Raw genomic sequence first — 25,057 nt, forward strand, 5'->3', positions numbered from 1 at the left:
TATATATATATATATATACACACATACACATATACATACACACGCATGCACATGTTAAGAAACTGTTCCCTTGGTGCATCATGTGGGAGCCCTATTGAAAAAATCCACTTGTTCAATGAAGGACACTGACTAAATGGGACACAGATGTGTCACAAGAACCAGTGTGCTGACAATTAGAGTTGTCATGTAGGGTATTGGTATGTGAAGTTTTATGTGATGGTCAGGATCTCTAATTCTTCATTGAGTCCTGTTGGGGCGAGAGTATTAAGTCTGTAAATCCAAAAAGTCTCTTGTCTACACAGCCTTTGGAATCTCTCAGCTGGAGAAAAACGGGTGGGAATGTGTTCGATGGCGAACACGTGTAAGTCATTAATCCGTTTGCCATGTTTAGCGGCAAAATGTCTGGGGACACTATGGTCACGTTCACCAACAGCAATGAAGCGTCTGTGTTCGCCTATTCTCTTTCTGAGGGTACGAGTGGTAGGTCCAATATACAGTAAGCCGCATGGGCACTTCAGACCATAGACCACGTGGTCATGCGAGCATGTGATGAACTGTTTGATGGGGTGACTATTGTTAAGGTGATCTGTGAATGTGTGTTGACCATGAGTGATGAACTGACATGTAAGGCAGCAAGGTTTTTTTGCACTGGTGAATGCCCACTCTGTTGTCGAATGTTTGGTGTTGTGTGTCTCTGGACATACTGACTGTTAGTTTATTTGGTGCCATTTTGTTTTTGAGATTATGGGCCTCCCATTAGGGAGACCCAATCACCAGACCACTTTTTTGAATGAAAACCTTGCAGCAGTAAAAGATAAAACACTTGCATGTTTCCCCATTTTTTCCCCCTTCGTTGTGACCTGTGTAACTTTAGTAGGAAGAAGGATCGGCTCTGAACTTTTTATAAATCCTTGCCAGAGTCTGTCTTTCTCGCTAGGTTTGAATTTTGGTGTATTAAGCATTCCATTTACCTCCTGCGATTGCTATAGTTCAGTGACCTTGGGAAATGGACTTTAGTTTTGTGCCTTCATATAATGCACTGAACCTCTTGGTTTTGTCTTAATATCCTCCTAATTTACATAAGATGTCCCACATACAAAATGACAGTACCTTGAGTATATACTATGTATACCCTATAAATCACTAGAAACCTATTGGTGCGGTCAGGTCTCATGCCTTGAACATTTGGCTCTAATAGGACAATTCTATAAGTGAAGGGAAGTAATGTGTTGGCAACAGCCAATTGGTTGCTTTCACTAACCTCCGCTTTCCTTCATACTTATTCTTTTTATAGAATATCCTGTCATTTTTTTCACACCTATACCATCAAATGAGGTCGAGCTGTACATGATGGAATACTCACATATTTCCATTTTTTTTGTACATGGGCTTGCTAAATGCAAGGTTGCAAGTTAGTAAGCAAGGCACTGCTGTTGACGGTCCTAGAAGTTCATATGCAAGTTCCAACTTGATTAAACTTGGTATTTACATTCCCCTTCACATGTCCTCCATGACATTGTTTTGGCCAGGCTAAAAGTTGCTCAGTAACTGACCCATTCCAGAGAAGGGTAGTTCCTATTCCCTCCACACCCAAATGTTCAGGATATTTAGTGGTCCTTTCCCTTCCCATTCTGCATATGTTATATGCCTGGCTGTTGTGCCGAATATATTGCATCAACATTTTTAATCCTCCAATCCAGAGCACATATGCAGATATGGGCTTTTGACTCTGCATACTTATTTCAGATTATTGGCTGAAACATAAGAGCCTGGAGATCAGCAATGTTGGCCTTTTAGATTTAGATCTGGAAAGGTTTATGCAAATAGTTTTTACAGTATGTTTGTTTTTAACTGTTTTAGAAGTGTATATCTGGGCGGAATAAAAAAAAATCAACATTACCGTACATACAGCAATATATGCATGCATCATGTTTTATCTTATAAAAAAGCTGTAAGTCAGAAAATAACTTTCTGTGCCCTCTACCTCTACTGTACTGAAATCACAAGTAGTGTTATCAGCACTGCCTGGTTCTCCCCTGTGCACTACGAAACACCTGCCCTTTATGTTGAGATGAGTGTTGTTTTTCTTCCCTGTGGACTATGAAACATCTGCCCCTTATGTTGAGAAGATGGGTGGTTTTCTGTGGTCCAGAAATTATACAAGGCCAGGTCCCGGTACCGCACGTTTGCTGTGCAGCCCCATTGATTTCAATGCGGCAATCGCTGGAAAAAGTTGCATGTACCTTTTTTTTTTTTTGTGGCGCGCACAGTCGCTTGCTGTTGCTGGAGAAATTGCTGCGTTAGCTTCACTAAAGTGTTGGTCATTTTGGTCACATAACATATTTGTCGAAAAAGGGTATGACTATTCACACTGATCCTTTTTACTCGCGTAATCAAATGCTTATTCTATGCTTATGGTCACTTAATCCACGCTAAATGTAGGCTGGAGTAATATACTTAATTACACCTACTCTATTTATCCATTCCAGCAAGACTGTCACATGTGATGGTGCCATTTCATTAAATTACACCCAATTGCAGCTTGCCAATGGACGTGTGTTGCTGTGCATCACATGTACTGTTTTTTGGCAGTGCAACACTTCACGCATTGCTCCAACTCAATTGACGTGCGTTGCCGCAATGCACACATTACTGCAACACAATTCTGCATTGCAAAGTGTGTGTATGTGTCTATGAATGGACACACAAACGCACACTTATTTTAGATTCACGCCATTCCATTTATGGATGTTGTATGTCCCTTTCAAAGGCCAGTTTTGCTGCATTTTGACTTCTTCCTTTTACTTGATAATTATCAAGCTGGGCTTTGGGTTGTTTTTACAAGTCTTTCAAAGGTGTGATATTGCTGTTTGAACATGTTATAAGGAATTTATCTTTTCACCATCTCTCACCACTTGAATATATTTGATTTCCGGCTGTAAGAAACCATGAAATCTCAGATGGGTGTTCTGCTCTCTTACAGCTAACAAAGACTTCTCAGGAAAGTTGTGTGTGTGTGTGGCTATATCTATATAATCTTTTTTTTATTTTTATTGCTTATTACCATTATGTTGTGGTCTTGCCAGACAGCAGATGGAGCTCTAATCTCACTCCACAGATTAAGCTATTTCACCTTTAAGCTGTGCTGGAATTTGTTTACAGAACATGAATGGGTCTATCTTATCAGACGAATTAGCAGGAACTTTAGAGCATTTTCTTTTGCCTCTTTAGTCAACCTTTTTTGGGAATGTTGTCATGTGTTAAAAAGTATGACAAACAAAAAGATACCTTGTCGCACTCCTTACCGGAAAAATCCAAAGTTGAATGAGGGGGGGGGGGGGGCTTGTAGTGACCTGCGGATGGCACCGCCACACAGTATAAAGATGAATAAATGTCACCAGCACACCACCAGTATTGGAGTCCAAAGAGTGTTTATTGGAATGTCACCAAAACTTGCGCTTTAGGGGCCACGCAGGGACTCTAAATCTAGTCTGTTCGGATTTTAGTGCTTTAGTTGCTCAGAAATACCTGGTGATCCTGGCAGTTCTCCTTTTTGCTTTTTTTATTCTGACGATTTCAAACACAGGATCAGATCCTTTTTGCTTCTCCTCCCATGAAGTCATTAGGAGCTACGGGACGGAACCCTGTAGTCCCGAAGTCAGATTCCAACTTCCACGCCCCCCAAACCAGCCCTTCACATTTTGATGGTGGCAGCTGTTACACTGTCTTCTGAATGTCTGTCGTCTTTCCATGGTGCTAAAGGTCGTCCTGTGAGTATGACAGCAAAAGCATCTGAGTGTCTTCTGCAGGCTCTACCCCAGCCCTCCAAGCTGTAGGAGAGGAGGGGGGATGCACACCCACATATAAAATAAAAAACAGAGCCCCCTCTCCTGCTTACCTTTTTGCAGGGAGGAGGCACGGAGGCACAGTTCCTGGTGATCCAGTGGTGATTAGGAAGGTCTGCTGCAGACCTTACTAAGTCTTCCTTTCGGGCGGAGCTCAGAACTGAACTTCAGCCGAATGTATCAGAGTGCTGGCGGTGACAGGAGCAGCTCGGCGGTGACAGGAGCAGCTCGGTGGTCTGCATCTGACAGATCCAGACAGTGTAGATGGCTGCGGGCCACATAGTACTGGACCGGTACTTTGAGACCCCTGGCCCTACTATCTTTGCAAATAATTGGGCTGCCTTAAGGCAACTCAGCGCAGCAGTGTTAATGTGTCCTGGGTGCTTCCATTTTCTCCATCAGGCCAAAAACCTACTGATGGGTCAACTGGCTTAGGATCAAACTGATGCTAGTGTGTATTTCATTGTTGGTCTGACTAACCGGGTCAATATTGTAAGAATGTTTGTGTACTAGTGTGTGTCACATGTAGGTATGACCAGAATAAGCAGTACTGAAGGTCTGTTGGTGCTAAGGTTTATGTCATTGTCCGTATGACTGGCAGGGTTAGTGCTGTCAGGCTATTGGTGTTATTGTGTATAATTATGATTGGCTGGGGACAGTACTGCAAGGAAATGTGTTGACGGGCTTTGAGATGATGTTGATGGCATCCAGTGGCGACTCTAGGAACAATATGTAGGGGGGGCACATAAGATACAACAGTCAAATCTGGGGGTGCACTAATAATTTTCATTGCATGTCGCAACCGCTGGGCACCAATGAGCTGATTTAATTGCGGATGGCATCGGCACCCCGCGTTTGCGACATTTAGTCCAGCGCCGCCTCACAATCCCGCATACGGCAACGGCCGGGCGCCGATGCCATTCGCAATTTAATCTGCTCTCGACGTCCAACAGTTGTGGAATACAGCATGGACTGACTGGCAACTTTTAGCCCAGGGGGCAAGTACAACCCAGAGGCCCATGATAACTTAGCCCACCCTCCAGCTCTGCCTCTTCCCCCCGCCCCTGGCTGCCACTTTTGGCATCCATGTAACACTAGTGTGAGTGGTCGGGTGATGTGAGGACTAGTGATGGGCTCGGGCGTGTTCGCAACTCCACGTGCCGAGCCCACCAGGAAATACAAAGATCTTTAATTTATGGCATTGCACCCGGGATCACAACCTCTCTCCCTTCCCCTCCCCCTACCCCTTCCCCTCAGAACTCCCGTGGCACCAGGAGAAGTGATCTGACAGTTCACACTTCACAGACTATGTATTCACATGCCCTGCACCTCCACCTGGGACCAGGAGCAAGTGTACATCAGTTTGAGATAAGTTTAAGATACTTCTGTGATCATTAAGCATTCATTGACTGATGCATTTTAACCTGCTTTAAGTTGATCTTGCAGTCTTATAGAAATGTATGGGAATGCAGAACCTACTTAACCTTAACAAAAGACCTTGTCACAGGCCCTAAGAATTTAGGTGCTAGTTTGTCTATCATTGTCAGTTTGTACATGAGGGGCAATAGTGGTACATCTGTTGGTGATGGCGTGTATACCATTTTAGTATGATTGGCTGGAGTCAGTACTGTAGGAGTGCTTTTCTTGGCATTAATGTGTATGGAAAAGGACAGCATAATAATGCGTCCATTAGAGCTGCAGCTAACGATTATTTTCAAAATCGATTAGTTAGCCGATTATTAAGTTTGATTAATCGGATAAAAAATAAAATACATTTTTAAAAATGGCTCCAGTGATGGGACTACTAGTTTGTATTGAGATTGTAGTCCATCACAGGAGCAAGCTTGGAGTGGTGGAAGTAAAAAAGAAAAAGTGTGGTGTGCAATATAGTGAAATAAAATGTGTAAAATTATACAGCAATGAATGCAGAATGGCACTGGCTATAGAGGAATACAAAACCCAGCAATAGTACATTATACAGCACAATGCAGAATACCACCAGCTATAGAGGAATACAACAAATCCCAGCAATAGTGCATTATAGCTGGCGGTATTCTGCATTGCGCTGTATAATGTACTATTGCTGGGTTTTGTAGTCCTCTATAGCTGGTGGTATTCTGCATTGCACTGTATAATGTACTATTGCTGGGTTTTGTAGTCATCTATAGCTAGTGGTATTCGGCATTGCACCACTGTATAATGTATTATTGCTGGGATTTGTACATACAGCGCAATGCAGAATACCACCAGCTATAGAAGAATACAACAAATCCCAGCAATACATTATACATAGTGTATAATGTATTGCTGGGATTTGTAGTCCTCTATAGCTGATGGTATAATATACAGCACAATGTAGACTCAGCAATAGAGGAATACAAATCCCAGCAATACATTATAGAGCACCATGTGTGGGGAAAGTATTGAAGGACACAGGAAGTCTTAAACATTCAGGTATACTGCCGCCTATAGGAGGCTTGAACACTGTCAAACAAGCTGTAAGCAAGCCCAGGTTTTAACCCCTCCTCCTACCAACATGCCTCAACTTTTTATTACTGTCCAAGGAGGTAATTTCTGTAGCTATGCTGTTGTAAGGAATAACCTGTTTTTTTTAAATAGCAATTTGTTTCCCGTCTTCAATTTGTTTCTTCATTAAGACATCACTGCTGGAGATTTCCCCTCAGATTGGCAGCTGTCCAGTGTGGTTGTCCTTAGCCTGGCATTTGGACTGGCATTGCCTCTGCTCTTGCCCTATCACTGAAGACTTGTTTAGTGCATAGGCTGTTCGAGAGCTCCCTCACTTTCGTTAGTCGATGGGTGCCATTATTCCCCATTTTTTTTTATGCCTTTGCCATGGAAAGGGTTAACACTGTGGCACGGAATGTAGGCTTCGTCCGATGGGTGGAGTGTAGCACACAAGCTCTACACTCTTTCCCACCATACAGCATCAAGGAAGCAGCTCCCCCTTTCTGCTTCTGTTGAAAAGAACCATGTAGAACTTTGTTTGTCACCTTTAGCCATCTGACCCTTTGGACACCGGTCCTCACCTGCTACCAACTGTCTGGATTTTGAGTACTTGAGGCCTAGTCTCTTACTTTGAGCCTGTAAGTTGCTAAATCACTTTCCGGCAGCAAAAGTCTGATTCTAGACTGGAAGGGGATGGGTTTAAAGGAGAACTATGGCGTCAGGGCTTTTCCCCATAGTTCTCCCAAGGGTAACGGGAGGACACAAATTAGCGTCCTCCCATCACCCAAAGCTCAGTACACCGCAAGCTAATGCTCACGGTTTACTGAGACGTCGCAGCCGGGACGGATCCCGACTTTGCTGTCGAATCACCCAGCTGCGGGATTGATAGCTGGCTCGGACTAGGTAGAGGCAGAGCCAGCTGTACCCGCCCCCTCCCCCGTCCGTAAAGGGATAGATCGAGAAGTGAGCGAATGACGCTATGTGTTCGCTCACTTCCCGATCTACTGAGCCGACCTGTGACAGTTTCATTGTCGCAGGTCGGCTTGAATTATGAGGCTGAGTGATTTTCACTCGCCTCATAATTCTCCTTTTTAATCACTTTAAATTTACAAACAACTGTGTAGCTTGAAGGGCTACCTAAATATTCTGTTGAATAACCAATTAGTCCCCTGCACCACATTGTTGTGGCTATATACAGAGAGATTAGCAGTTGCAAAGAAGCAGTTCATCTTTATTTTTTAAATACTGAATGATGCAACACACAGGGTGTTCTGCACTTTGCTATCAACTGAAAACAGATTGAAAATAAAATTAATCAATTACGATCAAGTAAACAATTGTTCAGATGATCTGTATTGCGGTAAGTTCTATACTTGGTGTCGTCAAAATTGATGAGCTCAGAAGTTTGATCAAATGGAGGGTCTTTTATTGGTGAATTGTATTTAGTTTAATCAGTTTAGTCCCACTGAATGATCTTATTTAGGGTTGCACAGATACCAAGTACAGTACTTGGTACAAGTACATGTACCGATACTTTTGAGCTCCAAGGCTAGACTAGAGAAAAATTCAAAAGTTAGGAGGCAGCTGTCATTTGTAAGGAGCACACGGAGCTCCTGGAATTTGTACATCTCTGTTTTAATGTACAATTTTGTTTTTATAAATATAAATAAAGGGATGCACAGATACCAGTTTTGCAAGTACTGGTACTTGGCGAGTACTTACAAGTACGAGTACTCATACATTTTTGTTGTCATGTGACAGTTTTTCTAAAACAATACAGACTAATGATTTCAGGACAGTGATGGAGTGCCAGAGCCAGGTCCCAGCTGCAACCCTGATAGTTCTCATGAAAATGCCAAGTATCTTCACTGGTACTCGAAAAGTAATCTTATTGATACATGGGTTACCACTGTTAAGAAGATTGTATAGTCAGAATGTAATATTTGTGACAAGTTTAAATAATATCTGTAAAAAAATAAGTCAAGGCAACTGGACTTGCTGTATTTTTCTTGAAGACGTTTCACTGGTCATCCAACCAGCTTTCTCGAAAAAACTGGTTGGATGACCAGTGAAACGTCTTCAAGAAAAATACAGCAAGTCCAGTTGCCTTGACTTATTTTTTTACAGATATACCATGACCTGGATGAATGAGAACCTTCCCAGACAGTTTAATTAATAGTTCATTTTTACACTAGGCAGATTTACACACATAATCTAACTCCCGTACACTATTGGGTTATTGACCAAAAGAGGACCACTAGTCACATTTCCACTGGTACTAACTTTATAATGTGCAGTAACAACAAAGCTTCCAATTTCTTCTTTGTTTATACTCCATTTTTTTTCTTTAAAGCCTAAAACCCACAAGCGTACCCAGAACACGGGATCCTCCACCACAGTGTGATCTAACTGATGTTATGTACCAGTTCTCGTAGTAGTGAATGGCATAGTGCCAGGTACAAGGTGTAGTTATGTTTTTATGACTCACTCTGCTAGTTCGTTTTCCTCATCACCAGCAGAACCACCACGTGTTTTTCTGCTTAAAAAAAATGCCCTTTTACTTTTAAGGAAGCACAGATACTGAATTCGGAAGAATTCTTAAGTTGTTACAGTTGCAATGCAATACAGCAGCAGAGAAGTAAAGGAAGTTTCTTAAGCTAGGGTATCTAGCACGCATGGAATCTATCATGCAATTGTAGCCTGAGGACTAGACTCAACCGTTTCTTTATGATATATGGAACTTAAATGTAAGAACCTTTTATATGGGTTGATATAGACATAGAAAAGGGACTGCACGGGGGCCCCCTACTCTAACGTACGATGTCCCATTTATACCTGCTGTTCAAGGAAGTTGTTACAGTTGTAGTGATAGACTAAAGGGTGAAGGCCACTGAAATTGCTTGACAATTTTATGTTTAAATCTTTTTTTTTTTTGGGGGGGGGGGGGACTTTTATATATATTCCCCAAAACTAGTGTCTCCATTGGAAGATTTCCCATTTATACCTGTTTTGATGACAACCCAAAAAGGGTGGTCACTAGGACAAATAGAGATGGTTTACAAACTTGACAGGGTTTCTACTCCCTCCTGAACTCTATCCAAAACTAAAAAATTAATCTTTCAGTACGATCTTTGTATTGCTTTAACTTTTCTTCTTCCTCTGACTGAAAGAAGATGGGAAATCTTCCAATGGAGACACTAGTTTTGGGGACCCTGATGACAGGCAGGGAAGTCCTTCTCCTTGGAGAGATTTTCTCCCTTTTCTTGATATGGCTAACAGACGGGAAGTGAAGGGAAATCTGACAAGGTTTAAAACCCTCCCCTCAGGAAAAAAAAAAAGTTTTAGCTACAGATAGACGCCTATATCCATAAATAATTACTAAATCTGAAATGTGTATCTTTTTTTTTATTCACTAGAGAGGAAAATAAATGATTTCAGTTTTACCCAAATCAGTGTCCTTTATTGATTCTGTGTTTTCTTCATTATACTGTGATCTTTAAAAGCCTCAGACCTCAAGGTTCATTTTCCATCATTTTGGTTTACAGGAAACCCGATTTTAAGTATTTTTCTTTTAAATCGACCCCAGCGCTTTTGTTAGATTTTTTTTTGTTACACTTTAAATGAGTCACCGCAGTGTCACTGAAAGGACACCTTACCACATTTTCTGTACCTCTTTATTGTGCTGAATTTTTGAAAATATGGCCTTTTATCTCACAAGACCACAGAACAAAATTTAGACTAATATTAAGTCAGAGATGATTGTGTGTGTGGTCTGCACTTACTGCTAGAATGTGGTGTGAACTTGTGAATCTAATTCTCCACCCTCCATCCCTGAAGCGTAATGTAAACCCATTCTTTGATGCGGTAGCTGCATTAGATTGCTTTTTTTTTTTTTTTTACTTCAAGCTTCATTTGTTCTATTGTCACTTGATAATCCTATGAATAACACACTTCCTGTCCCTCGGAGGCTACATCGCCCCTCCATTGTATCTGTGGAGGGAATCATGGTTGTCACACTTGGCTGCTTCAGTGCAGCTCACAGGAAGTGACATGGACACTGCATTACTGGCGAGACGAACAGGTATTTTCTTCTGTTGTTCTTACCCTGACAAAAAGAAAACAAAGCACTAACTAAAACTAACCTTGAAGGGCTGTAATGCATGGGTCTGAACCATCCTTTTTTCTTTTTTTTTTCGTTGCAAAGTGGTAGAAAAAATATGCACTTGTGTAATGAGCTGCATTACCTTGCTTGTTCAAAATAATGTGCTTGTTCAAAATAAAAGGTGCTGTCTTACCCAGTAGGAGGAATAGTGCCCCACAGTTGGTGTCAGTGGTAGGAATAGTGCCCCTTTGTTGATTTCAGTGGTGAGAGTAGTGCCCCAAGGGCCAGTTAAAGGCTAGCAAGGGGCTGCATCAGGCTACCACTGCTATAATCCCTAAGGCCCCTTTCACATGGTGTTCCGATCAGGTCCAACTGTCAGCTTTTCAGGAGGGCCTGATTGGAAGCTCAAGGTTAGTCTATGGGGAGTTGGACTGCATCCAATTGCTTCCAAGTCCACCTAGGTCTGAAAGAAACGGAACAGAACAACCATTTTGCAGGACAGATCGGAGGTAATCGTATGTAAAACGGACACTTATCCACTTTCATCCGTCTCCTTATAGACTTAACATGGATCCAGTTAGTTGTGGGGGTTTTTTGTTGTTTTTTAAAGATTGAGGAAAAAACTAATCAGACCGGGATGTAACAAGAGTTGCATCCATTTAGTACTGCTCCGATTAGCAGGTGATCTGTGCACGGATCCCCTGCTGATCTGAACGGACAACACCCATGTGAAAAGGGCCTTAAGGTGCCCATACACCTTACAATTATCTGCAGATTTTCTGTGGTCAGATGGAAAAAGTGCAACAGATTGGCCCAGGTGGAGATTACTCCATCCACACAGTTAAGTGTAGATGGAGGAATCTGTTGCACCTTTTCCATCTGACCACAGAAAATCTGCAGATAATTGTAAGGTGTATGGCCAGCTTTAGAGGTGTACAGGTGCAAAAGCTGAAATGGTTCAAGATAAAGGAAAAAAATAAGTACCATCTGCTTTTCTTAACATGTCTATGTACATGGACTGTGCAGATTTTGGGCTGCCATGGTAACCTGGAGTGAGTGTATTAAACATGTTTATATCGGCACTAGATGTGTGCAATAGCGCATAATAAAATGTGATAAATGCATACGATATAGCATGTTAGAAATGTGCTTTTCTGTATGAGTGAAGTTGGTATTTACCCTAATGCTGTTCAGTAAACTGCTAATGCTTTCCAGGAAAGTAACTCTGATGAAGGCCCATCTAGTATACTTTATTCCGACTTTATTTTACTCCGCTCCTCAACATTTGGAGGAGCGGAGGGTTGTGGTTATGCTCCAGGAAGGCTGCTCTTTGTGTATTTAGAGACAACAGAGAGCCCCCAGGTGATGATGTGGGAATTCATCTCCTGCTTGAAGGCCCATTCACACCAGTTGGGTCCATTAGGTTTAACATGCGTTGCGTTACGGACCATTCACTGCCTAAAGGAAGCCATACACTTTACAACCATCGCAAGAACGTAGTCTTGCGATGGTTGTAAAGTAATAAAAAAAAGTACCATCTTCCCATCTTGGACAGGCAGATCGTACTTGCGATGACCGCAATGCTGAACGACATTGATCTTACGATCATGCTAAAAACCAGCCGAAAATCGTACGATTCTCGGCTGGTTTTCTAGCATGCTCCTTAGACAAAAGACGTGCGACCGTACAGTAAAAACGGTTGCACGCCTTCCATACACTTTGCGATTATCGTATGAAAGCGGGATTTCCCGCGATTATCGTGCAATAATCGCACAGTGTATGGGCACCTTAACGCTCTTTTACAGGCTGCTGTTGGGAACCCCAAACAAAGGGGTTCCCAGATTGCCCTATTGCCAATGAGAAGTAGCAGGCTGGCCTGGCATACTGCAGCTATGCTTAAATAAAAAAACCAAAAGCTCTTAGGTTTGCTATATGAATTTTATGCCTTCTTTTTCACTTTAATCTTGTATGTAGCTTCTGAAAGCATCTTTGGCACGCTGCCTAAAATTGTCCAAGGCGTGTTCTTTCAGTATTTTATGCATTCTTGGCATTGGCAGGAAACAAACAAAAATACAGTAAAAAGAAAAATAAATGATTTAATATAAATTTGGCAAACAGAATTCTAGTGTTCCTCGATAGTATGTGGGGGCTGTATAGTACTTTCCCAACACGTATGAAGAGCATGTATTGGCAGGGTTACCGCAGTGAATGCATGGTGTTTTCAGTGCTATATAGTCGTCTGAGCCACCTGTTCTAGGAATTGTAGATTGTCTTTGAAACTACTTTTCTATTGTGGCTGCAGCCCCCCAAACACCTGTATTGCTTATAACATTGTGCATAAGGAACTGATTACTTTCATGTGCTGCCAGCTCAGAGAAGCAAAGTGGTTGAAAACCTCTTAAGAAATCTCTATAACTCCTAAGCTTAGCAGCGTGCAAGATTTTCACCACATTTTTGCTCTGAATGACTGTTTGCAGAGTTACATAATTTGTGCGGTCCTGTGCAATTGCTTAAACTTTAAGCTTTAAAGCAAAGCAACGTTTCTTATATCTGTTAATGCCATTCATGTATTGCTGTGTTGCTAAGTAATATTTGTCGGTTATTTCAGAAATCTATGCAACATAGAGATAGTGCACGCAGCCCTTATCGGTAGAGAATATCGTTTCCACGCTGTTAGTTATCCAGTATGAAAAGCACAGGTATTTAATATTACATCTAGCAATGACCTGCTAATAGGCACTTTTCTAATAGTACTTTAGAGCAGTGTTTCTCAACTTTTTTTTTTTTTTTTCTTTTTGTCACTGCCCCCTTTAAAAGTATGCAAAATCTTGAAGCACCCCAGTCTAAAATGTGATAGATTTTAAGGGGGACCCCATGCAGAAACGCCACCAAAAGTGTTTTTTTCCCCCCTTCATATCAAAGTGCCCCCTTCAAATAAAGATGCCCCCACTTTACATCAGAGTTCCCCTTTTACATGGGGAGCCCCTTCACATTAGTCTTCATTCCCCCTGGTTGAGAAAGGCTCCTGTACACATGGAAATGTCACCTTGGTAATGGTGGACATTACTTCACAAGGCACTTTATGAGATTGCCCCTATCCTGGCAGTCCCTAAATGTGTCTTTTTACCTTTTTGTTTTATGACTAGATCAAGTTATAGATTATAATATTATTAAAGCAGATCTACTAATCTAAGGATGTAAGTGCTTCTCCTGACAATGGCACCTTCTTTCTATCCTCTTTGTTTATGCATCACCCAGGGCCAGCATCTACTTTGTGGACTAAGATTCTGGCCTATAGATGTGCATAACTAGCTCATTACAGTGACTGCATAATGGCATTTATGTCCTTGGCTGTGTATAGACATCAGCTCTCTGCTTCTGTTTTCAAAGCTTGTGAGCTGCCAGAAAACGTACATTTTTCAAAGTCCCAGTGAGTGATCACTTGGGGTGGTCTGGACCAAGCTTTCTCACAATAAAGATACGGCTATAGAAAGTTACGCTTAACTGAAGATGCTTTCAGTAGCAAAGCATACAAAATGTAATCTCCAGTTTTCGATTTAAAGCTGAACCCCTGCCAGCTGTAAAGACTTAATTTGTTGCATTTTTTAGATTTTGGAGTTTCCTGAAATTGTGTTCATTATCCATCAATATATGTGGTTCACCAGTATAGCTTAGCCATCATTTAAGAAAGATTAAACAAAACCCACAGATGATGATGCTTTTCCAACTAGTGCTGGTTGGCCTGCTTAATTGCTCCTCCATACTTGGAAATACCAGATATTTTCAACATGTTGCAATGCATTGTTGGGGAAGCAAAAGAAAAGGTAAGCATATGATGAAGGGTTGAGGATTAAAGCGATCGTTTTAGGTTTGCCCTGAATTGGATCAGAGACCTGCCTACCACTTGCGCGTAAACAAAGCATGCGGACAGCAGGGTGTTGTGACTAGGTTAATTAGGTAGCACTGATGTTATTTATAACCTGGCTCCTGTAGATTCTCCCTCCTGTCCCCAGTAACATGGATGGAGGGAAGAATGAATATACTACAATTGTGGTGACGTCCCCTCACTTGTACTCCCTTAATAATACAAGTCCCTCTACCATTGGTGGCTGTTGGGACTTGTTTTATGTTACACCCTGAATATGAGTGTAATATGAAACATGGTCAGAATGGTAGAGTAGAGCATGTGAATGAGGTGATGCTAAGTTAAAACTCGCTTTGCAAAGCATAGCTAATCATGTACATTGAAAACCGTTATTTTAAAAAGATGTTTTTGCTGCATGTACAGTATTGGATTTTTCAAGTCATGGCTTAAATGAGAGCTATGAAGCGAGTGCTTTTCACTCACCTCATAGTTCTCGCCGACCTGTGACAATGAGACTGTCACAGGTCGGCTCAGTAGATCGGGAAGGGAGCGAACACATACCGGCGTTCGCTTACCTCTCGATCCTGTCACAGCTCTCTGCTGTGACAGGGGAGGGGCTGGATTCCCGGCTCCGATCCGCCAGCGCTGACAGGCGGACGGGGGAGGGTACAGCTGGCTCTGCCTCTAGATAGGCAGAGCCAGCTGTCACTCACGCAGCTGGGAGCGGATCCAGACATAATTGTCGGGATCCACTTCAGCTGTGGCGTCTCAGTATACCGCGAGCAGTAGCTTAGGGTGACGGGAGGATGCTAGTTTGTGTCCTCCCGTTACCCTAAGGAGAACTATGGGGAAAAGCCTTAACCCCATAGTTCTCCTTTAACCTCATTCACTACCTACTACTTTGGTAAATTAACCCCAATAGTCCCAGGTCAATACGCAAGAAGACTGATAACTGATTTTATTCTATATATGCTTCTGGATGTAAAGTTTTACTTGGTGAGTTAAGGTGAACAGAATTTGCTAATAGTGCTTGAGGATATTAGAATGTTGATTAGTAATTCTATGCGCACACACTTTTTTGTTTTAATGGTATTGTCAGAACTAGTAAATGTACCAGTTCATCTTTGCAGTTCTACCTAAAACAACAAATGAAGCCTTTCACAATCTTCTCTAACTGTATTTTAACATTCACCAAGAAAGTTTAGCAGCTGCCGCTGACTCTGCCCCTTGTAATGCCAGGTGGATGACGAATATGCCGCAGCATCTGAAGGATTTGTTTTCTCTGAGGAACTTAGTTACCTACTAGATTCCTTTTGAGTCTTTTTCACACATCTGCTGTATTTGTGAAGGAAGTCTGTTAACTGACAGCCTTTGATAAAGCCTCAGTTATGTATAGGTTCTTGGAAAACATGTTTGTGGCAGAAATTTCCCATGAAAATATTAGAAAATTATAAATAGCACAATGGAGTAAATTTTTTTTTTTTCTTTTTTACCCACCCTAGACCTGTTTATACCAGTGTGCTTTGTTTGCAACTTGTATGCATTATTTTTAACATTAAGTCTGTTTCAGTAATACTTAAACCCGCATTTACACACACTTTCCAATGGAAGAAAATTCTTTGGTGTGGACTCAAGACAAACTGAAGGGCTGATGTAGAGGGGCATTCTTTTTTATGTTTGATGTGCGTTTGAGTCGCAAGTCAAATGCAGGTCAACAGACTCCCATTGATTTCAGTTGAGTAGGGTAGATAATGAGCACATTATGTCCTGTCAAGGTGCATTTGATTTGCGGGTCAAACATGGCATTTTGAAGGCACAGGCTTAAGCAATGCTGGGTGCAATTGGAATAGGCTGCGTTTGACAAGAATGCTGGTCTACATGAGCAAAAGAGCAAACGTATAAGTGTACAAACAGAAAACGCACAGGTGTAAATGGGCACTAACGCTAAAAATAAACAAGGAATATGACCCCTCTAAACTTGCATTGCTTTATAAATCTACGTTTTAGCATTACACCTCTTTTTGTAAACCTGGAGGACTTCTGTGCAATAATATATTTTTGAAGAATTGCATAATGTTAAATTGGCTTGATGTGCATTCTTTATTGGCCCAATACATTTATCCTGCTTTCATAGCAAATTGATGCATAAGTTTCTGTCAGAAAATGCACTGCAAACCTACTTGTGGCATCTGTGTGTACCTAACCTAATTTACTTGTTGTCTAACTGCAAAAGCTGCTGCAGCAATTTGCAAAGCAACTGTCTTTTTGTAACTGATTTTTATATGTGATAAATAATGGGGAACGAATCCAAGAAGTTACTGCTTACTTTGGATTCTTAATCCTTTATATGTAGTTGCAGGCTCCTTGATAACCTCATAGCTATTTGTACTTCAACAATAATCCACCATACTCTTTTATTGCATGATAAAATGATTGGCTGTTCCTCTTCGGGTTTTGCATATGGTGCCATGAGATCACTGAAGGCTGGAAATCCCCCAAAAAGGTGAACATTAAGTTGTATTTGTGCTCACCTAATGGTGAAGAAGCACCAACCAATTCTGTGATCATTATGCTTTTAAAGTGTACAATTTGTAAGATGTCAGAGTTCATTTGGTCACTACACCAGACTGTGTACAACGTTTCTGGTAGTGACGGTTTTAATCCAGGAGACGTAACATTTAAATAAAATCAGAGCTTCTTGCAGCATGCCCGTTTTTACTGGGACATCCCACAAGATGTTAAATGCTTGTTACTTGGACCATGACCAGGATCGTAATATTGTGGTTGGTTTTCTTTGTGCTGCATTTGCTTTATAGACCACCTGGCCATCTTTTTCCTGTTTCAGTCCATTTCATTGTTTTGCTTTCTTTTTCTTTATATAGAAGGAAGAAGGGAAAATACAAGGACAGCTCAACAACTCTGATTCAAGCCAGTACATCAGAGAATTAAAGGATCAAATTGCAGAACTGAAACACGAGGTAAGAATGAAACAGGCAGCTGTATTATTCTTTTTGACATCCATGCATGCTCTTTAGTATTAAAAAGCATCTTCTTGTCTCAGACCTAATCTAGTATTTTTCTGGTATAATTTCCCACTTAGTTTTGCATTACATTCCTTTGATATGTTGCCTGTTACACCTATCAGTCATGTTTTTATGACTTTAGGTAAAATATCCGACCCTCAGCCTTGATAATGTCTACACATAGATGCAAAGAATTATACTTTTGTGTAGAGCGAAACTTCTGTTGTAGTCCAATGTTGCCAAAATGTACAACCTACATTAAATGTACATACAGTAAACTCCTAGTTATCCGGCATCCACAGGGATTGGTAGATTCTGGATAAATGTAGTTTCTGGTTGCTTTAGAGTTGCTATTGAAAATAGGTCTAACTAATGCCCAATACTATACCATACCATGACAAACTCTGTATTGACGTCATATTAATATTGAAATGCAGTAATCAAAAGCATCATTATCGTTTCCAGGATAATACATGCCGCAGATCGTCAGGACAATGAGTACACGGAGGGGGGAGATTTATTTATTTTTTTCTCTGGTTAGATGAAAGTTCTAGTTAGTTGAATACCGGATAATAGAGTGTTTACTGTATTTAGTACAACTTTGCCCAAGTCATTGTCAACTCTTTTGCAGCCTTAAGTGAACTGAAATATTCAGGCTTTTATAGCTTCAGGACTTGTGATGTAAAGGTGAACATGGATGGTAATTTCCTTAAAATTACATTTGTTTTTTATTTATAGTAGCAGCAGGACTTCACTGAATATCATGGGGTTACAACATGCCTTGTCATATTTTTATTGTGACCGAATTGCTGATATTCACCTGCCCCGGTGACCATAGAGAAAGTGAGGAGCTCAATATATAGAGGATAAAAACCTGCCAGTGATCCTCTCTACTTCCCAGTAATTAACTTTGAACCCCCATTACAGGCATTTTGCTCACTTCCCGTCTGTATCCTCAAAGGAAGTGAGGAAACTTCCCATGGATACTGCACAGCTGATTGGCTCCTAGAGCTGCCCTCACAGCTGCCGCTGGGAGTATGTTTAAATGGGCCCAATGCCAGTGACTACTGTGGACGTCACTGGTCGTTAAGGGGTTGAAGGTCTAGCCCTAAAGATAAAATACACCGTATACCTTGTCAATGCAGTGATTCCCCACCCTGGAACTCCTCCCAATCTTGAGAATCCATGCCATGCATAGGAATAAGGACAAGTCTGGCTATGGATTATAATTTCCGGCCTCATTTTCTACTCTTTGCATGAGCCTGGCAGTTATTGTTGAATTCTCTGGCCTGACCTGTCCTTGGCATAGATCATACCCTGGATTCTCAAGGCTGACAGGAACACTGAAGCCAAGATACACTGTACTTGATATACTACACTATGATGGGATATAATTATAATATAATGCATCAGGTAGTCCATGAGCTTGAGTCAAGTGTCTATGCCTTGACATGGAGCCTCAAGATCTGCCTGAAAGGAGTATACTTGGAGAAGCATGGCTTCTGAAATAGAAGAAAAGCACTACCTTAGGGGCCCAATCATTCATTAAGGGACACAGCACTGCAGAATCTATACCATGAGTTATGGTATATAATCTACAGTGATGCATCCATCAATGAAAGTAAGAGAAAGGGATTTTACAATGGATACAAAAATCCCATAGACTTAGGTAAATATATGGGATGTGACCATTGTCCTATTATATGAATAAAATGGAAGCTTATACTCTTAAACAGATTGATTTGATCTTAGACCCCAATCCTGTCCTTTAAATTAGACTTCATTGGGCAAAATTGCCGTTGTCTGTATGTAAAACTCTGACTATAAAATAAAACCAGTAGCTTGTGTTTGACGAGCATCTCTGTTCACTCGCCATTTTGACACATGAATATTACATTTCACATGGATTTCTTCTGTAGAAACATTGCAGAAGTATTTTTTAAATAGTAACCTTTCTCTTCAATCCCTGTGTGTGTAAATGGTTGAGGTTTTTTGTGAAACTAGCATGCTGTTTTTGCCTGAAGCACATGTGCTGATTTGTGGTCGCTTACCGTTGTGGGGAAAGTATGTGCCTGTGTGTCGGTATGGCAGAGATTGCAAAAAAAAGGATACTTGCTTAATGTCAGTTACTATGTGAAAACTGAATTCAAAAGCAAATTTGTGCAGTAATGAGCTTGCGTTCATCTTTAACCCCTTCTATTCTTTGACCCACTTTAAGAACATTTGTAACACAGAAATATAGGCGCTGCCATTGGGGACTTCTTTTTAAAGCAAATCTTTCCTTTTGCAGTGTATAAAGAAATTAAATACTTTCTAGTGCATGCTTAATAAACATAATACCTGCTCCAGTGTATCACATGAATGACCCATTGCACTCCTGACAGACAAATAAATAACCTTGTATTCCTCAAGTGGGTGCTGAAATGACAGCGCATAGCGCCGCCAACAAATAAAGAAAAAGGGAGGGAAGTCGCCAGTGCACCAGTATCCACTTTATCAATCTTTTTTTATTGATGTTAGATAGTCATGACATCACAATGAGAAGCAAGGTTTCGGAATCTTATAAGGTTCCTTCATCAGACAGACTGTGATGTCGTCTTCCTTTTCCTTCTTCTCCGGTCTGCCTCCATCTACATAGTGCTGCCATCTTGCAGCTCATACAACACAGAGAAGGTAAAGCCCACATGTACAAGGGAACTCTGCCCTCCCTGTGACAGTTGATTATCCTGGGGCAGTAGGTATACATCAGGTGGAGGGGTAATTTAGAGATGGAGACCAGGGCTTCACTATTGGCTTTTGACAAAGGCCAAAGTTTTCAGTCAATGACCATGCTGTTCAATCTTGAGTTGCACCTTTTAAGGAAAGGAAACGGCTGAATGGGACAAATTATGAAAGCTTCATTATGCTCCCATGTTTGAAGAAGAGAAAGGTTCATTTTAAAAGGTTCAGCAATGGCAATCATCACATTCTATTCCTACAGGTTTCCTTTATGATTTGACTGTAGTCCAAGAGTTGATAAATTGGTATTGAATTCAGGAGCCAGTCTGTCCAATCCCAGGAGCCAGAAGGAAATTTTTAGGAGTCGGCTCCCTTGACAAGAAACTCAAGTGTTATGTACCAGCTGATGATTAAGGAGCATTGGCTCCTGGGATTTGTCCAGCCCTGTATTCGCACAGTTCTATACCCAGTTGCAGTACATGTATGGTAATCAGGTACTTGTCATAGTGCTCTTAAAATGTAATTTAAGTTATTACTTTTTTATTTATTTATTTTGCCTGGCGTTTTTTCAGTTGTCGGGGTTAATTTGCCAGGTGTGTGTATTACCATGACAGCATTGGAAGTAGCATGCATATGTGTGAGCGAACAGGCCCCCTCCATGTGATCAGCCAGTGGTCTGTAGTCTAACTGGAGCTTTATCAGCTAGGTCACCGGTGCTTGCAGCATTCCAGTTCATGATTACACCTATGTTGTAATGAAGTTACCTTTTCACATGAACTTGCTAACCTACTTACATAGAGCAGGTGAGATTTGTGAACTGGTCAGTTGGTGCTTCAGAAAATGCAGAATGAAATTTAAAAAATTATATGTTCTCTACATATGAGTTGCGCGAGACTCTGATTTACCAAGCAAAGTGAAACAAGACCCCTTCAGTAAATCATTCTCTTGCAATGCAACTACAGTTAGTGACCCAAGACAATAGTACTACTGATGATTGCTGACACTTCCGGTAGTTATTAAACTATCATTTATTTTTTAATAAGAAATCCAGATCACACACACCTACATTGCCAGCAAAATATTATTTTCATTTTTTGCCCAGGCACTTAGTCATGTTTCCAAACACCTGGCTCCAAATCTTGGTTCTGCCTCCCTGAACTTCCTGTTGAGTACAAGATCAGAAGGGGCAGCATACTATCCAACAGCTGTCCATCTACTAGCTTGTATAAGGGAGTCATGGGAAGCAGGGGAGTGGTGTGCTTTGCTGTGCCTGTGGAGGCGCGCGCACACACAAGGGTGGCTCCATACAGCCCTGAAAAGGAAAGGAGCCACCCTAGAGCAGGATGTCTGGACCAGTGCTTAGGGCACTAGTTGATTCTGCAGGAAACAAACATTTAAACATCAAGGAGCAGCATCCATTGTAAGTGATTTTACATCAGCATTTGCAGTAGCTGAAAAACCATTTGACTTTAATATTAATCCTCGTGAAGTTATTGAGCTGCATTGTGATGCTGGGACAATTTTTAGGGCAAGAAACCTCTAGCGTTTTTATGGTCAGTGGGTGCATTGCTGTGTAATAGTAGCTGTGGTGCTGTTGGGGTGATTTGGAGCTGGTCACCCTATATCAGCATGACACAGACCTGACCTGGGCTTTAGAAGCCATGCGTTTTCTGCAGTCAGCCTAAATTACTATTTAAAAGGAAAGCCCTTTTAAACTTTCAGTTTTATTTTTGGCGACTGTCTCCTCTCTGATTTGATAGTGTCAGATGTGTTTGCAGTTCATGTAAGAAGATCTGTGTCCTTGCAAAGCAATATAAACCTCTCTCTATAAATTATGCAGTCATTTCCTTCTACAGGTGTTCTAGCCGAGAGTTTTCAAACCAGGAGAAGTTAATCTCCTAGCTGTAATTCTTTCCAGAAAACCCCCCAAAACATTTTGTGTCCGTGAATACCGGGAAGACCATCAAACCATTTTTAAGGGCAGTCTGTCACTTCCACTTTGCACATTTCCTCAGAGTTAAAGAACACAACCCACAGTACTTGGTGACTATAAAGGGTTTATAATAAGAGATATATAGGTAGACCTGCTAAAAGCTGTAGAAGTCCATCAAAGCAACCAATGGCAATGCTTGTTACAAATCCACATTGAAATGAATTGGTGGTTTGTCTTAGTATAACTGTAGCTTAAGAAAAAAAATGTAAAGCGGAGCACAAACACCTTCATTTAAATATATTGCTCAATTGCCAATAAGGATATCAACCCACTTTGTGTGCACCAAATTGCACATACACTATATTGCCAAAAGTATTGGGACACCCTCCAAATCATTAGATTCAGGTGTTCCGTGAAGTGTCCTTGCTATTAAATATTCCACGGTCAACTGTTATTGGTATTATAGCAAAGTGGATGCAACTGCGAACAACAGCAACTGAGCCACGAAGTGATAGGCCACGTAAAATGACAGAGTGGGCTTAGCGCATGCTGAAGTGCACAGTGCACAGACGGTGACAAGTGTCAGCAGAGTCAATGGCTACAGACCTCCAAACTTTGTGTGGCCTTCAGATTGGCACAACAACAGTGTGTAGAGAGCTTCTTGGAATGGGTTTCCATTAGGGATGCCCCGATACCACTTTTTCAGGACCAAGTACAAGTACTTTCCCTCAGGTACTTGCCGATACCAATTACCGATACTTTTTCTTAAAGGGGCATGTGAAATTTTTTCTAAAACAATGAAGACTAATGATTTTAGGGCAGTTTCTTTATAAATATGAAGAATTTTAACTCAATCTATGATTATACAGCAATGGAGAATAGCAACAAGCAATAGAGGACTACAGATCCCATCACTCCATGATTATACAGCAATTATATATGGCTGTGTGTCGTCTCACCTGGGATGCATTTGGGTCTCACCGGGGCTGCACACTAGGGTCCTGCGATCTAGGAGCTCGTTGGGGGCTGAGGAAGAAAGAGCAGCCAGGGGGTGCCAGTGTAGTTTACCGGGTTACTCTAGAGATTAGGGCTAGCTACCTACCTATATGCGTTATAATTCTTCATATAAATGTATGTTTTGCATTCTGAATCCAATAGAACCAAAGTATATGGGCTTTAGTGCACCACAATGCACACATGTGAATGGCCTGTGCTTTGGTGTGTGCTGTGTTGCAGGTATGTTTTTAGTGTGTTCGGAGCTCATTTGATCGGACTGGGCTGCATTAAAGCAACGCTCCTCAATGCATAAAATGGTGTACATTGCCACACGCAAAGATGTGAAGGAGCCCTAAAGGTCAACTACCAGTCATTTCTATCTCTGAGACACACATGAATGCATTTCCTTGTGGTTGTTCTTATCTCCACCACCTCTCACACGACCATGAATGAGTCACCATCTTGTGGCTGGACTATCCTGTCATTTATTCTATTTTATGGGGGATACATTGGGAGAGACGTTTTTTTAACTGCCAGAGTTAACAAGAGATGGAAGTGGGAAAGCCAGCAGGAGATTGAGCTCAGTCGGAGCTCCCCTTCTAAATAGCAAACCTATTGAAAAGCATTGAGCACTAGGGATGAGGACAGAGCTGGAACTTCTTGGAAGGCAAAGGAAGTAATTTGGGCATTGAGTGCTCTACTGTACATCAGCACTGAACTGCTGAAACCTATAACCATCCCAGTTCCACTTTGCAAACAACATGCCTTTTGTTTAGGTAACATTTTAGATCACCCATATGTACCTGTAGCTGGCAGAGGGGATCCGGAGGAGCGGCTCGGGGAGCAGGCTCCATCAGAGGCAGCTGGAGACTCAGCTAGGGACAGATATGCAGGACGAGAGCGGGAGTCCGAGGTGGTCATGTGGTCCAGCAGCTGAAATACTGTGGCAGAGGGAGGTTAACAGGCAGCGCGCACTCAGCCCGTCATCCGGACACGCCCCCTCCGGCTTTTCGTTTAAGAAAAATTAAAAGTGCCGGCATTGGCCTTTAGTAACGGGGCATTTTCACGAGTGCATTTACTCGTGAAAATGCCCTGTATCGGGCCCGATACTGATGCTAGTACCGGTATCGGGACATCCCTAGTTTCCATTACTGAGCAGCTGCATCCAAGCCTTACATCACCAAGTGCAATGCAAAGCGTCGGATGCAGTGGTGTAAAGCACGCCGTCACTGGACTCTAGAGAAGTGGAGACGTGTTCTCTGGAGTGACAAATCACACTTCTGTCTGGCAATCCAATGGATGTGTCTGGGTTTGGTGGTTGCCAGGAGAACGGTACTTGCCTGACTGCATTGTGCCAAGAGTAAAGTTTAGTGGTGGGGGGATTATGGTGTGGGGTTGTTTTTCAGGGGTTGGGCTTGGCCTCTTAGTTCCAGTGAAGGGAACTCTCAATGTATCAGCATACCAAGACATTTTGGACGATCTCATGCTCCCAACTTTGTGGGAACAGTTTGGGGATGGCCCCTTCCTGTTCCAACATGACTGCGCACCAGTGCACAAAGCAAGGTCCATAAAGACATGGATGAGAGAGTTTGGGGTGGAGGAACTTGACTGGCCGGCACAGAGTCCTGACCTCAACCCGATAGAACACCTTTGGAGACTGCGAGCCCGGCCTTCTCATGCAACATCAGTACCTGACCTCACAAATGCGCTTCTGGAAGAATGGTCAAATATTCCCATAGACACACTCCTAAACCTTGTGGATGCCTTCCCAGAAGAGTTGAAGCTGTTATAGCTGCAAAGGGTGAGCCAACTCAATATTGAACCCTATGGATTGTCTGGGATGCCATTTAAAGTTCATCTGCGTGTAAAGGCAGGCGTCCCAATACTTTTGGTAATATAGTGCAGTGCTCCCCAACCTTTTTATCGCCGCAGACCGGTCAACGTTTGATAATTTTACCGCGGCCCGCTGAGGGGGGGGACGTTGATTGTTTATATTTTAGATTGTTTTAATGTAATTGTATTTAAACATGCCTTCACAATAAAATACAGTTACACCAAAAAATGAATGTCACCAGTACTGTGTGGGCGGCAATATAATTTATATATATA

General features: G+C 41.7%; 1 protein-coding gene across 2 annotated transcripts in view; it reads left to right on the top strand.

The window, feature by feature from the left end:
- Window positions 1–25,057, top strand: part of LOC108794101 (ecotropic viral integration site 5 protein homolog) — a 52,195-nt gene that overhangs the window by 13,502 nt on the left and 13,636 nt on the right. For both annotated transcript variants that reach the window (XM_018565082.1, XM_018565081.1), the window contains exon 2: window positions 17,161–17,256. In XM_018565082.1, the coding sequence (XP_018420584.1) occupies window positions 17,161–17,256 (96 nt within the window). The remainder of the gene's footprint in view (window positions 1–17,160; window positions 17,257–25,057) is intronic.

The sequence above is a fragment of the Nanorana parkeri genome, unplaced genomic scaffold, assembly GCF_000935625.1.
Source record: "Nanorana parkeri isolate BGI_ZX_2015 unplaced genomic scaffold, ASM93562v1 scaffold811, whole genome shotgun sequence".
Lineage (NCBI taxonomy): Eukaryota > Metazoa > Chordata > Amphibia > Anura > Dicroglossidae > Nanorana > Nanorana parkeri.